The sequence below is a fragment of the Mobula birostris genome, chromosome 1 (assembly GCF_030028105.1).
Source record: "Mobula birostris isolate sMobBir1 chromosome 1, sMobBir1.hap1, whole genome shotgun sequence".
Lineage (NCBI taxonomy): Eukaryota > Metazoa > Chordata > Chondrichthyes > Myliobatiformes > Myliobatidae > Mobula > Mobula birostris.
The window spans coordinates 19,288,363-19,302,462 of NC_092370.1; the positions used below are offsets into that span (position 1 = coordinate 19,288,363).

A 14,100-nucleotide genomic window follows, 5' to 3' on the forward strand; every position below is an offset into this window, starting at 1 on the left:
TTGCTGCCACCAAACTTCGATCTTTCCGACTTTTTATTCCATTGCTGGCAATGGATTTTAGAGAGATATTGTTAGAATACAATAGCTAGATCTTTTTTTATTTTGTACACTTTCATTTATTTTCTGGAAAGAAATCATGCATCATATACCCCATTCTTTCCTCTCACTGCACCATTGCTTTCAAGCTTCTAAATGAATTAAACAAAGTTTTGCCATTTTAATGAATCTTTCCAGTGGCTAACACAGTCCCAGATCTAATTCTTAGTTGGTGGTATTAGTATTATTTACCATTTACTGTAACTCAGGCTGCTGCAGCTCAGTGCTCTCCACAGGCACTTCTTTTAATGTTATAGTTTTCTCTGCGTGTTCAGCTTTAGAATAGACAGGCTCTCTACGGGTTATTGCAGTTCACTAACTTCTTTCAACTGAAATGTTTATAGTAAGGTGAGCTATAGTTTGTCTGTCTTCCCTGTAGTGCCTTGCAGCCACTCACAACATTTGCAAACAGGGCCAGAAATTTATGGCATGAGCCCGATACCCTTAATTTCTGACCACTCATTTTGTGTGTGTTACTCCGTGAGTACTTTATGTTTTGTCACAAGTCCTCTGAAGTATCATAACTTTGCTCTCTGACTCTGCGTGCCTCCTTTGTGCTCCTGCAGTTGCTGCCAGGGCAGAGCAACATAAACCTGAATGGAACACACACAAAGTGCTGGAGGAACTCAGTAGGCCAGGCAGCATCTATGGAAAAGAGTGCAGTCAACATTTCGGGCCAAAACCCTTCTGCAGGACTGGAGAAAAAAAGATGAGGAGCAGAGCTAAGAGCTGGGAGGAGGGGAGGGAGAAACGCAAAATGTTAGGTGAAACGGGGTGGAAGGGGTGCTGTAAGAAGCTGAGAATTTGATTGGTGAAAGAGATACAGGGCTGGAGAAGGGGGAGTCTGATAGGAGAGGACAGAAGGCCATGGAAGGAAGAAAAGGGGAGAGGGAGTTGATGGGCAGGCAAGGAGATAAGGTGAGACAGGGAAAGGAGATGGTGAAGTTTGGGGGAGGGGCATTACCAGAAGTTCGAGAAATCGACGTTCATACCATCAGGTTAGAGGCCACCCAGACAGAATATAAGATGTTCTACCTCCAAGCTGAGTGAGGCTTCATTGCGACAGTAGAGGAGGCCATGGATGGACATCTGTGAATGGCACTTCTGTAGCTTGGCCTTCAGGCAGCTCATGCAGAAGCAAAGCTTCAAGGGCCACGAGATGTGCCGCAATATTTCTCAGAGAGAAACTGCTTGCGTAAGTCTGCAAACTCTTGACATTCGGAACCTGTTTTGTTCGCGTCTTTCTCATGGAACCTCGTCACTTCAGCTAAAAACATTATGAATAACACCGTTTCTGAAGTAAATTGTGGTAAACTATCACCACAAAGAATGAAGAGGCAAGCGAATTTGAGGGATCAGCCATGCCGGTGTCTTGCAAAGTCGACACAGGTGGAGTTGGAGTGAATGATTCGGAGAGGAGGAGTTGATGCAGAGCAGCTTCGATGCCCGTTAAACTAACCCGGGTGTGATGCTGCATCGGTCTAATTGCCGAGCTGATTTGGAGAAGTCGAGAATGGCTTTGTGTTAAAAGAGAGCTTGGTTGTATTCAGAAATCTGACAATGAAGGGGAAGAAGCTGTTCCTAAAGCTTTGAGCCTCTACTTTGATGTCTTTTAATTTTACACTATTTGCAAGATAATTTTCATCAGGGAAAAATGTGGTGGTTTTGTTGGTGTTGAACATATTTTAGGAATATTAGTATCCGTCTACTCACAAATTATTGCCTTTTGAAGCTCCTATCTGTTGATAAATATTTCAAATAAGATTAATTAGCATTGGTTCTCAAAATTAAAACACAAGCTGTTATTTTTCAGCTGTATGCATTGTTCACATAAAAATACATTTTATTAATGTTGCATGGCTAAAAGGAATACCATTAAATGCTACTCTTTTCTTCCACAATCTGCAAACTGCACTGAGCTGGAAAGCTAATTTGTAAAAATTGTGACATTTTTGCAACCTTTCTGTTGCACTTTTACCACAGAGAAAAAAAAACCTAAGATATAAAATTAAAACAAAGACAATAGTTCAATAGTCTGAGTTTAATTATCATTAACCATAATATGAATACCATGAATACAGCCAAGTAAAACAGTGTTGTTCCAGGGCCAAGGTGCAAATCACAGTACCAGCAGTCACACACAGCACAAAGCATATATAACACATATAAGATAGATATAGCATATATAAGACATGCACATTGGATTTCTGCTGACACCATAGAGGAAGGATATGACATCTGTATGAGGCTAAGATGGCAATATAAAAAGTTTATGAAGATGTTACACATAAGATGCTCAAGGAACTCAGTGGGTCAGAAAAATCTATGGCAGGAAATGGACATTTGATATTTCAGGTCAACACTTTTGCTTATGTCCGGCATCTTCTGTCCTCTCCAGATTCCAGTATCTACCACATCTTATGTCTCCATTATGAAGATATTGCTAAGGTTATTTTACAAGAAGAACTTGACCAGGCCTATTACTGTTACTTCCAAGAAGACCACAACCTTGTTGCAGGGTTTGGAGGCTTCCACGTCTCAATGACCTGGAGAGCTATGTTGGCTGGAGTCAGGGCTTTGTGCTTTGCCTCTTGGTAGAGTCACCCATGCCAAAGAGATCAAAGGGTAGAGTAAACGAAGAGTGGCCTACTGGTCCTCCAGCTTCAGGGATTCACTTCAAGGCTAGCAACCCTAACTGGTCAAGAAAAATTGCTACGGAAATAGCAATGAAGAATCCTGTATCTGTGTGTGGCAGTTATATGGCCCAGGACCTTCATTGCACCCTAAATATTAATGGCATAACGCTCAATAACTAACTATGATTGTTAGATTCAGAGTACAGAAAGTTAAGGGAGATTTAATTGAGCTGAATAAATTAAGAAAGGTGGAGTCATGATGAACAAGATTAACAGTTCTGTGTCATGAAGCAACATAAATTCAAGTTAATTCATTGCCACAGAGAGCTATGGAAGCCAAGTCATTTTTGTGTATTAAAAGTGGAGGTTGATAGGTTCTTGATTAGTAAGGGCATCAAAGGTTACATGGAGAAGGCAGAAGAATGGTGTTGAGGTGGATAACAAAGCAGATGTGACTTAATGGGGGAGCAGATTCGATAAGCTGAATGGCCCAATTCTGCTCCTGTGTCTTAAGGTCTTTTGAGCAGCTTGAGCTCACCACCTGAAAGAGGGTGGGGTAAGAAACCATGATTACATTTAAAAAGCACCTTTAAGTCCTGTAAACCATGAAACAGTTGACCATAAGCTAAGAAGTGAGATAACCCAAAATATTCCCTTCTCAACGAGCCGGCAAGTTAGACTTTTGAACCAAATTCTCCATGCCACAAAATGAGTGATGACTATGATTTTATAGAACAGAATGGAATAAAGAAGGATTTTGTGGAGGATCTGGAGGGTGAAGAATGAAAAGATTGATTTCAGAGAGGGTACTGAAGAATCTACACTATTGATAATTGAGGGGCAATTGTCAATTGCTGTGTGTAGAGAGTGGGGAATGTGTAAAGCACCAGGGCTAGAGTCGTATAAGAGATTTGCACTCAGTGCCTGCAAGACCAAGTTCAAAGTAAATTTATGATCTGAGTATATATATGGCACTATATACAGTATACACTGGAGAACATAGAACACAGAACATTAAAATCTACAACACATTACAGGTCCTTCAGCCCACAGTGTTGTGCTGACCATGTCACCTACTCTAGAAACTGCCTAGAATTTCCCTACTGCACAGCCCTCTACTTTTCTAAGCTCCATGTACCTAGCTAAGAGTCTCTTACAAGACCCTATCGTATCTACCTCCACCACCATCGGCGGCAGTGCATTCCAGACACCTACCACACTCTGTGTGAAAAACTTACCTCAGACATCCCCCCTGTACCTACTTCCCAGCACCTTAAAACTATACCCCCTCGTGTGAGCCATTTCAGCCCTGGGAAAAAGCCTCTGGCTATCCACACAATCAATGCCTCTCATCATCTTATACACCTCTGTCAGGTCACCTCTCACCCTCCAAGGAGAAAAAGCCAAGTTTACTCAACTTATTCTCGGAAGGCACACTCTCCAATCCAGGCATCATCAGCTTTATTTTCTTGCAGGCGTCCACAGTATATACAAGGAGCAGAATAGAATCAATAAACAACCACAACCCAACAGGATGGTCAACAACCAATGTACAAAAGACAACAAACTGTGCAAAAAAACATTTTGGAATAGTCATAATCAATGAACCTAGATTTCTGGCAGCAGTTGTGCTAAAGCAGAAGCTGAACTTGATACTGTTACGAATGTGAAGATACAGTAAGCATATGGTTCACCTGCTTACTCTGGTGGAAAATGTGCTGGCTGTACCACCATCTGTTATGGTTGGGAGACTACTGCACAGGATCGAAGTAAACCGCAGGGAGTTGTACAATTAGTCAGCTCCATCATGGGCACTAGCCTAAGTAGTATCCAGGACATCTCAAAGGACTCGTGTCTCAAAATTACGGCGCCCACCATTACTCAGGATGTGGTCTCTTCTCATCGCTACCATCAGGAAGGAGGTGCAGAAACCTGAAGGCACACGCTCAGTGATACAGGAACATCTTGTTCCCCTCTGCCATCCAATTTCTGAATGGACATTGAACCCTTGAACACTACCTCACTACATTTTTTATTCTGTTTAACACTACTTATTTACTTTAAGTATTTAATACCTATGTATGTACTGTAATTCACAGGTTTTTTCCCTCTCTATTATCATGTATCGCATTGTACCGCTGCTGCAAAGTTAACAAATTTCACAACACATGCTGGTGATATTAAACCTGATTCTGATATGTAAACAAATTGGTGCACTTCTGAAAATGGGTGAAGTGGGTGATGTAATCTAGTGGAAAAATTCTGCTTTAAGAGTAAAAATGCAACGCAAGGAAATGTTGTTTCTTGAGCACATGTGCTTTCTACTTTGCAGTTTTACCATGGAGCCCAACTATGACTTCCTTTACCTGTATGATGGTCCAGACAGCAACAGCCCTCTGATTGGAAGCTTCCTTGATAATAAGCTACCTGAACGGATCGAAAGTAGTTCAAATAGCATGCACTTAGCATTTCGGAGTGATGGTTCTGTTAGCTTTTCTGGATTTCACATTGAATATAAAGGTTAGTGTGGTCATTTTTGACTTTCTGCTTTAAAATCTTTTTTGAATTTGTGGTGATATGTTTGAAATGTATGTACAGTCTAATCCATATTGTAATATTGTATGGAAATCCCTTTTTCTGCTGCAGTTTTAAGTGCTTCATTCTTATTGCTGGCAATTTTTCAGCCTGAAGCATTGAAATAGTTTCATAATGGAAAAGAATGATTTGAAAATGTTGGCCTCCATTTTTGTAAAAAGATTTTTTTATTGATAGGCTGCCAGAAATACATCTTGGCAGATTTAGATATGTTTTAACCAATAACAAAAGAAACATTCTTTTCTCAGCAGAAAAGGAAGGAAATCCATGATAAAAAATACACCCCGTGTCCTCTTCATTAGGTACAGCTGTACACCTGCTTGTTAATGCAATTATCTAATCAGCTAATCATTTGCAACAAGTCAGTGCTTAAAAGCAGATATTGCCAAGAAGTTCTGTTGTTGTTCAGATCAACCATTTGAATGGGGAAGAAATGTGACTTTGATTGTGGAATTGTTGTTGGTGCCAGATGGGGTGGTTTGAGTACCTCAAGAACCTGCTCATATCCTGGCATTTTCATGTACAACAGTCCCTAGAGCTTACAGAGAATGGTGCGAAAAACAACAAAACAACCAGTGAGTGATGGTTCTGTGTGCAAAAATACCTTGTTAATGAGGAAGTTCAGAAGAGAATGGCCAGACTGGTTCAAGCTAACAGGAAGGTGATAGAAACTCAAAGTTCAAAGTACATTTGTTTTCAAAATATTATCAAGGATTGCTAGCATCACCGTGACCCGAAATAACCACGTGTTATAACAGTGGTGTGCAGAAGAGCATCTCTGAACCCAATACATGTTGAATCTTGACGTGGATGGGCTACAGCAGTACAAGAACTTGAACAGACACTCTGTGGCCACTTGATTCAGTACAGGAAGTATATAGTAAAGTGATCACTGAGTGCATGTTGTTTTTAAGTCAGGAATGTCATGGAAGAACATAAAAAGAACAAATGAAGCATCACCAAAATGACAAAACCAAAGATCTGGGTAGATAAATATAGTTTAAGTTTCATTGAGGAGAAGTATTTTACTAAGAACTGAGAAGCTGAATTTCATTTTTATCTATAGCGCAGAACAATTTGTTTATCAACATAAGTGCTAAAAATGGAAAAGTTCATTTGATCCATGTACTATTTGACCATATACAATGAAAGGATCTCAGTTCGGATCAGCTTGATCTTAACTGAAGCCTCATAATTACCTTTTGCATCGTTGGGTGACAGTGGAGTAAAGTTTAAGGAAGATGTCAGGAATTTTTAACCATGTCAAAATGAGATACCAAAGAAATTCTTATCAGTTCTATTAAATGGGCATACATAATTCATCAGCATTAATTTGAAGAATAGTGACTCATCCCCAATACCCTGGCAAATATTTATTCCAAAATCATAACCTAAAGCAAATCATCATATCAATAATTTCACTGCAATTTATGCATACTGTTTTGTTCACTGCATTGCAACTTTTAATTTCAAACAATATAATTTAATGGAATTTCTTCTTTTTCTTGAAGGCCAAATTCTGTTTCTTTTCTTCTTGAATAAAGATCTCTGCACCATCACATCTACACCATTGAGCAGCATCCACTTTGAGGAACAGCCATCATCCCACTCTTCTCACTCTTATGATCAAGTGGGAAGTACAGGAGTCTTAGGTCCCACACCATGAGGTTCAGGAGTTATTACCTCTCAAACGTCAGGTTCCTGAACCAGACCAGATAACTTCACTCACCTCATCACTGAACTGATTCCACAACCTGTGGTCTCACCTTCAAGTTCATATTCCCAGTGTTATTAATTTTCAACTTATTTAATATTGTTATTGTTTTTTTTTGTATTTGCACAGTTTGTCTTTTGCACATTCATTCTTTGTAAGACCTTCTAAGTAGCTTTTCATTGATTGTGTTGTATTTCTTCTCCAATGAATGCCTGCAAGAAAATGAATCTCGGAGTAGTATATGGTGTATGCACATTTTGAAAATAAATTTACTTTGAAGTTACTTTGAATGTTAAACTTTTACTTACTTAAACCGGCCAGATGTATCTATTCACTTATTCTTCTATTTATTTATTTATTTATTCATTCATTCATTCATTCATTCATATGCGGTGCAAAATAGGCCCTTCCAGCCCTTCGAGCTGCGTTGCCTGACAACCCCCAATTTAACCCTAGTCTAATCACAGGACAATTTACAATGACCAACTGGTATATCTTTGGACTGTGGGAGGAAACCAGAGCACCCGGAGGAAGCCTACATGGTCACGGAGAGAACATATAAACTCCTCACAGGCAGCAGTGGGTATTTCTGGCAGTCTTATCAATACAAAGATATTTTTACAAACATGGAGGCTAACATTTTCAAATCTTCCTTCCCCCAATATTCAGTCTGAAGAATTATAAAGCAGATTGGGATGTTATATAAAAAGATAATGTACAATGGTGTAGCAAAAGATAATGTATAAATGCTAATACTTCTTCTCCTGTTGGTCATCTGGTAGACAATATAGCAAAGCCTGTAAGTTTCATTCCACAAGATGACTAATTTTCACAGATCAGGAATTTGAGTTTCGATCGGTACTGACTTTACAGTTGTAATGATGTTACAACTGGTGCCGAAGATATTAATTAAACTAAATAGGGGGAACAACGTTGACAATGGTCTACTCATGATCATTAACCAGAGTAGACAGTAATCTGTACCGATTTCAAGTAAAGTTATGAATTTGGACTTGCCTAAGTGTTTTGCATTCAGATAGCTTGGCAACGTTTGCTGTCAAGCTCAGATGGATGAGAAGCACGGAGCAGCTGGCAGCCGTAGATCCATATTCAATCAAGAATCAATGCCTTCATGAGAGAAAATAAGAAAATTTAATTCTTAAATGTGCTGTCTTCATGCCAACTTTGAATAAGAAAGGCATCAATTTTCCAGTTTTGCGGTTGGATAACTCTATACAGGAGGTCTATAATCCTTTCAATTATACAAAAAATAATTCCTAAAAGCTAACCCTTTGGTATTAGATGACAGTGAGGCAATTTCAGAGCTAAAATTGTCCTGCAGATTTACAAGATTACATGCATCACACGGAGAATTTTAACTTGTAGTTGAGAATTAAGTGGTTTATCCGCCCATATTTTAGAAGTTCTTTTTAATTGTAATACCTCGGTAAAATCCTACTAGCTGCTTATCTGCCCACTCTCTGGATTTATGAAGATCAAAAATCCTATATACTGCAGGCTTCATTAAAAAAAAGCTCTTGATTTATTCTTGATATATGGTGTGGTACACTAGCGTAGTAGTTAGAGTTAGTCTTCACAGCGCTAGCAACCTGGCTTCAATTCCCACTGCTGTCTGTAAGGAGTGTATGCATTCTACCCATGACCATGTGAGCTTCCTCCGTGTGTTCTGGTTTCCTCCCTCATTCCAAGGACACGGGTGTAATTGAGCAGAGCAGGCTCTTTGAGCCTGAAGGGCCTGTAAACATCCTAAATCGCTAATAAATAAATATATAGAAAGATAGATATTTTGCCTTTCTTAGTTATGCTCTACATTTTATTGAATGCGAGGCCCACCTGTTTGGGAAGTTAAAATTGCATTGGAATTTCAGCACAGTGACATCAACCCAATTTGAATACACTTATCAAACTCCTGCCAGAATCAGGTGAATGTGTCAACCAACCCAAGAAAATCGCAACATTTATTATAGCAGTTGTGATTTACTTCATTGGTTCTGTACAGGGGAGGCACATAAAATTTAACCACATTGAAGGGTTAGCAAAGTTTTAATATTCAAGTTAAATGTATAATCAAGGTGCATGCATGTCGCTATATACTACCCTAGGATTCATTTTCTTGTAGGCATTCACAGTATGTAAAAAGAAACAAAACAGAATAAATGAAACACCACATGCAAACTGCGCTAGGACAGTTTCCTAGAATTAGTTGGCACAACATTGTGAGCCAAAGGGCCTGTAATATGCTGTAGATTTCTATGTTCTTTGTTCTATGTACAAACGGGTGGACAAACAACCGCTGTGTAAAAGAAGATAAAGTGTACATCTGCCAAAAAAAAACACACAAAATAATAATAAATAAATAACACTGAGAACATGAGTTGCAGAGTTCTTGAAAGTGAGTCCGTAGTTTGTAGAATCAGTTCAGTGTTCAGACAAGTAATGATATCCATGCTGGTCACAGAGTCTAATGTTTGAAGGATAAGAACAGTTCCTGAACCTGGTGGCATAGATATTAATGATATATGCAACATAAGACATAGGTGTGGAATTAGGCCATTTGGCCCATCGAGTCTGCTCTGCCATCTCATCATGGCTGATCCAATTTTCTTCCCAGTTCTAATCTCTTGCCTTCTCCTCATATCCTTTCATGCCCTGACCAGTCAAGAATCTATCAACCTCTGTCTTAAATATACATAAAGATTTGGCCTCCACGGCTGCCTGTAGCAAAGAGTTCCACAGAATCACCACTCTCCAGCTAAAGAAATTCGTCCTCAGCTTTGTTCTAAAAGTTCGGTCCTGTATTCCGAACCTGTGTCCTCTGGTCTTAGACTCTCCCACCATAGGAAACATCCTCTCCACATCCACTCTATCAAGGCCTTTCACCGTATGATAGATTTCAATTAGGTCACCCCTCATTCTTCTGAATTCCAGTGAATGCAGGCCCAGAGCCATCAGGCACTCTTCATATGACGAGCCATTTGTACATTAACGACAATTTAGTTGCTTTCCTAATTGTTTTTATTCAGACCCATAATTATTTTTCTTCTACTGGGTGTAGTACACGGGCTTTAATTCCCACTTCATCAGTCCCATTGGATAGCAGGAGTCTAAATTGTTCTATATGTCTTCTGCATGGTTCCACTTATCTCATTTCAGTTCCAACAATGACCACAGAGAGATTACATAAATTGTTCTTTTGCTGTGCTTATATTTGTCTGTAGTTTGGTTAATATTGCCAGTGTGTTATTACTCAGCTTGTTGTCTAACCTCACAGTTCTGATTTGCATCTTGCATATTCAGTAACTAATTAGCAAACAACGAGTATTCTGCTTAACATTTAGTCCTTACCCCTTTCAACTGTTGGAACAGCCAAGGTTGCTCAGTTAAATTGTCCTAGACTTTCCTTGGAGTAACTTTCTCCCCATAAATGATGCTCATTTACCTGCAACCTTCACTCCTTTGTTGAGCACCTGACTGACTTAGACATCATCATTATGGCCAGCTCCAGCCAGACTGACAAGAATCTGACCAGATCAGGGTCTCATCCTCTGTAAATAGAAAGCCCTATCACAACCAGTTGGAGAAGCCAGAACACTAGGCTACGATATTCATGTTCTGCTGTTGGCCACAGGGAATGTAGCATTAGGACACAGTTGGAGTGACACTAACTGTGTTATGTTGTAGGACTTCTACATTTATACAAGCCTGTGACGAGCCATAAGCTTCCATATGGTTACTGAGGAAAGCCTGTAGACACATCATTAATTACAAGAAATATCAAACCAAATTACCAGTTTTGATTTAGCCTTTTTCACTGTTACCTTGTTACCTTGTCCAGAACTTGTCCAGTTCTGGTCACCTCACTATAGGAAGGATGTGGAAGCATTGGAAAGGGTACAGAGGAGATTTACCAAGATGCTGCCTGGATTAGAAAGTATGCATTATGATCAGAGATTAAGGGACCTAGGGCTTTACTCTTTGGAGAGAAGGAGGATGAGAGGAGACATGATAGAGGCGTACAAGATAATAAGAGGAATAGATAGAGTGGATAGCCAGCACCTCTTCCCCAGGGCATCACTGCTCAATACAAGAGGACATGGCTTTAAGGTAAGGGGTGGGAAGTTCAAGGGGGATATTAGAGGAAGGTTTTTTACTCAGAGAGTGGTTGGTGCGTGGAATGCACTGCCTGAGTCAGTGGTGGAGGCAGATACACTAGTGAAGTTTAAGAGACTACTAGACAGGTATATGGAGGAATCTAAGGTAGGGGCTTATATGGGAGGCAGGGTTTGAGGGTCGGCACAACATTGTGGGCTGAAGGGCCTGTAATGTGCTGTACTATTCTATGTTCTGTGTTCTAGCTGAAATAATATCACATATACAAAGTTCTATTCCTTTAATGGAAAACTACGAAGCCAAATTAATCAGTTAAATTAATTAAAACCTTTGCATATGTGAGCATTAGTTTCACTGTCTTCTGATTGGTCTCTTTTTTTTCTATGATGGCTACAGATATATTTATCTATTGTCTTTCTCTTTCCAATTCAATAGACAATAGACAATAGGTGCAGGAGTAGGCCATTCAGCCCTTCAAGCCAACACCACCATTCACTATGATCATGGCTGATCATCCACAATCAGTATCCTTTTCCTGCCTTCTCCCAATATCCCTTCACTCTGCTGTCTTTAAGAGCTCTATCTAATTCTTCTCTGAAAGAATCCAGAGAATTGGCCTCCACTGCCTTCTGAGGCACAGCATTTCACAGAACCACAACCCTCTGTGTGAAAAAGTTTTTTCTCAACTCCGTTCTAAATTGTCTACTCCTTATTCTTAAACTGTGGCCAAAAATTCAAAGCAAAAATTTCTCATGTTATTGTATATCTAGTCCATCGCAGAAAAGAAAATAACTCTATGGTCCATTGCTAATGGAATCCATTCACTCTACCTTCTGTTAATGTTTTCCATAAGTCCATAAGACCTAGTAACAGAGTTAAGCCAACTGAGTTTGCTCTGCCATCCATTATGGCTGATTTATTATCCTTCTCAACCGCATTCTCCTGTTTTTTCCCCATCACCTTTGACACACTTACTAATCAAGTCCATGGCAACCCCTCTTTAAATATACCCAATAACGTGACCTCCACAGCCAGCTGTGGCACTAAATTCAACAGATTCGCCACCCTCTGATTAAAGAAATTCCTCCTCATCTCTGTTCTAAAGGGATGTCCTTCTGTTCCGAGGCTGTGCCCTCTAGTCCAAGAACCTTACATTTACTTTCAGTGCATCAGTCACAATAACTCCAGATTCTTTGTTTAGTTCCCACAAGTAAAGCCCCACACTAAGTCCTCAGCAGGTCACTGAGTATTTGTGAAGAGAAAATCAGAGCTAACATTTCAAGTCAATGACCATTCACCAGTTCTGTGCTGAACGACCTTCTCCATAGCGTCATAGAGTACTACAGCACAAGAACAAGTCTTTTGGCCCATCTAGTCCATACCAAACTATTATGCTGCCTAGACTCATCAATCTGCACCCGGACCATAGCCCATCACACCCCTCCCATCCACATACCTATCCAAATTTCTCTAAAGTGCTGAACCTGAATCTGTTTCCACCATTTTCAGCTGGCAGCTCATTCCACACTCTCTCCATCCTCTGAGTAAAGAAATTCCCCTTAAACATTTCACTTTTCACCCTAAACCCATGACCACTAGTTCCACTCTCGCTCTTAGTGAGTTTTATTTTCTGAATGCAGCTTGATAAGAATTCAGTTTGCATGGTGGACATTTGGCACTCTAACTGTGCGGTAAACTGAGACACTTACTTTCTTCTGAGAAAGTACTTGCTCTTTATTACCAAGAATTCTAATTCTAGGTATGTAAATTTTATTAAAGAATAATAGAGAAATGGCAAAAAAAATTGCCCTCAAAAAGCAAATGTGTTACAGATTTTTTTGAGCTTTTCCTTGTTTTTGTTCATTCAGCAAAGCTTCGGGAATCGTGCTTTGATCCCGGGAATGTCATGAACAGTACCAGACTGGGAAGTGACTTTAAACTAGGATCGACTGTTACATACTATTGCAATGCAGGCTACGTGCTCCAAGGTTATTCGACACTTACATGCATTATGGGAGATGACGGAAGACCTGGGTGGAATAGGGCTTTGCCCAGCTGTCACGGTAAGATTGATTTGATTGAGCTTTTAGTGTTGAATGTGTTGCACTTAAAGCCAAAAATGAAATGCACTTCTGTTCAAAATAAAATGGAACATTTTGCATTCAACATCAAAACAGAATTATATATGATTACGATATTCAAAATTGACACAAAGGAATTGAGCTCATTCCAAACTTTTCAGATGGTCTACCGGTGATCAGGAATTGTGCTATTCATGCTCTGAGTTATTTGTACCGTAATCTTCTGAATAAAATCATGAAGGATTGCCTTTCTTCATATATAGTCTGACACTTTAAATAGCCACCCTCTGTAAAGGCAAATAAACCAACAAATGTTTCCTAAGTGTTCTTTGGTTTAAGTTTGAAAATTACTTATTTTGATTTTCCAACCCTAATGACAATGCAGAAGTAACAAATTAATATACTATGCATTACAATAAAGCAATAAACATCAAGGTTGCCATGTGCACTGGACTTAGCCAGACTTAACTTCAAATACCTTGGCTGAGACCTAGCCACAAGAAACTCATATTTATTCATTCCAAGGTTATTCCGCTCTAACCTGAATAGTGGGAAGAATCAATCGGACTGACAGCTCTTTGATTAACATGCACTTCGGCTAATCCAAATTTGAATGCACTTTGGGATCGATGAAGGCACGGAACTTTGTACTTTGAAGAGATCTTGAGTTTTTTGTGGGAGGACAGAGTGGCTGCTTTTGACTTACTGAAATATTGAGTGTGCGGACTGCCAGAAAGTGTCATAATGTTGAATAAAAACAGAATCATGCAGTTGAATTTCAAGGCATTCATATCTGTGACACAACGCTTCACAGCACAGGTGACCTGGGTTCAATACCTACCACTGT

General features: G+C 39.6%; 1 protein-coding gene across 1 annotated transcript in view; it reads left to right on the forward strand.

Moving 5' to 3' along the window:
- csmd3b (CUB and Sushi multiple domains 3b) overlaps positions 1-14,100 on the forward strand; it is a 2,134,893-nt gene that overhangs the window by 1,780,522 nt on the left and 340,271 nt on the right. Inside the window, exons 29-30 of the mRNA XM_072277417.1 lie at positions 5,065-5,252; positions 13,041-13,235. Of these exons, the coding sequence (XP_072133518.1) occupies positions 5,065-5,252; positions 13,041-13,235 (383 nt within the window). The remainder of the gene's footprint in view (positions 1-5,064; positions 5,253-13,040; positions 13,236-14,100) is intronic.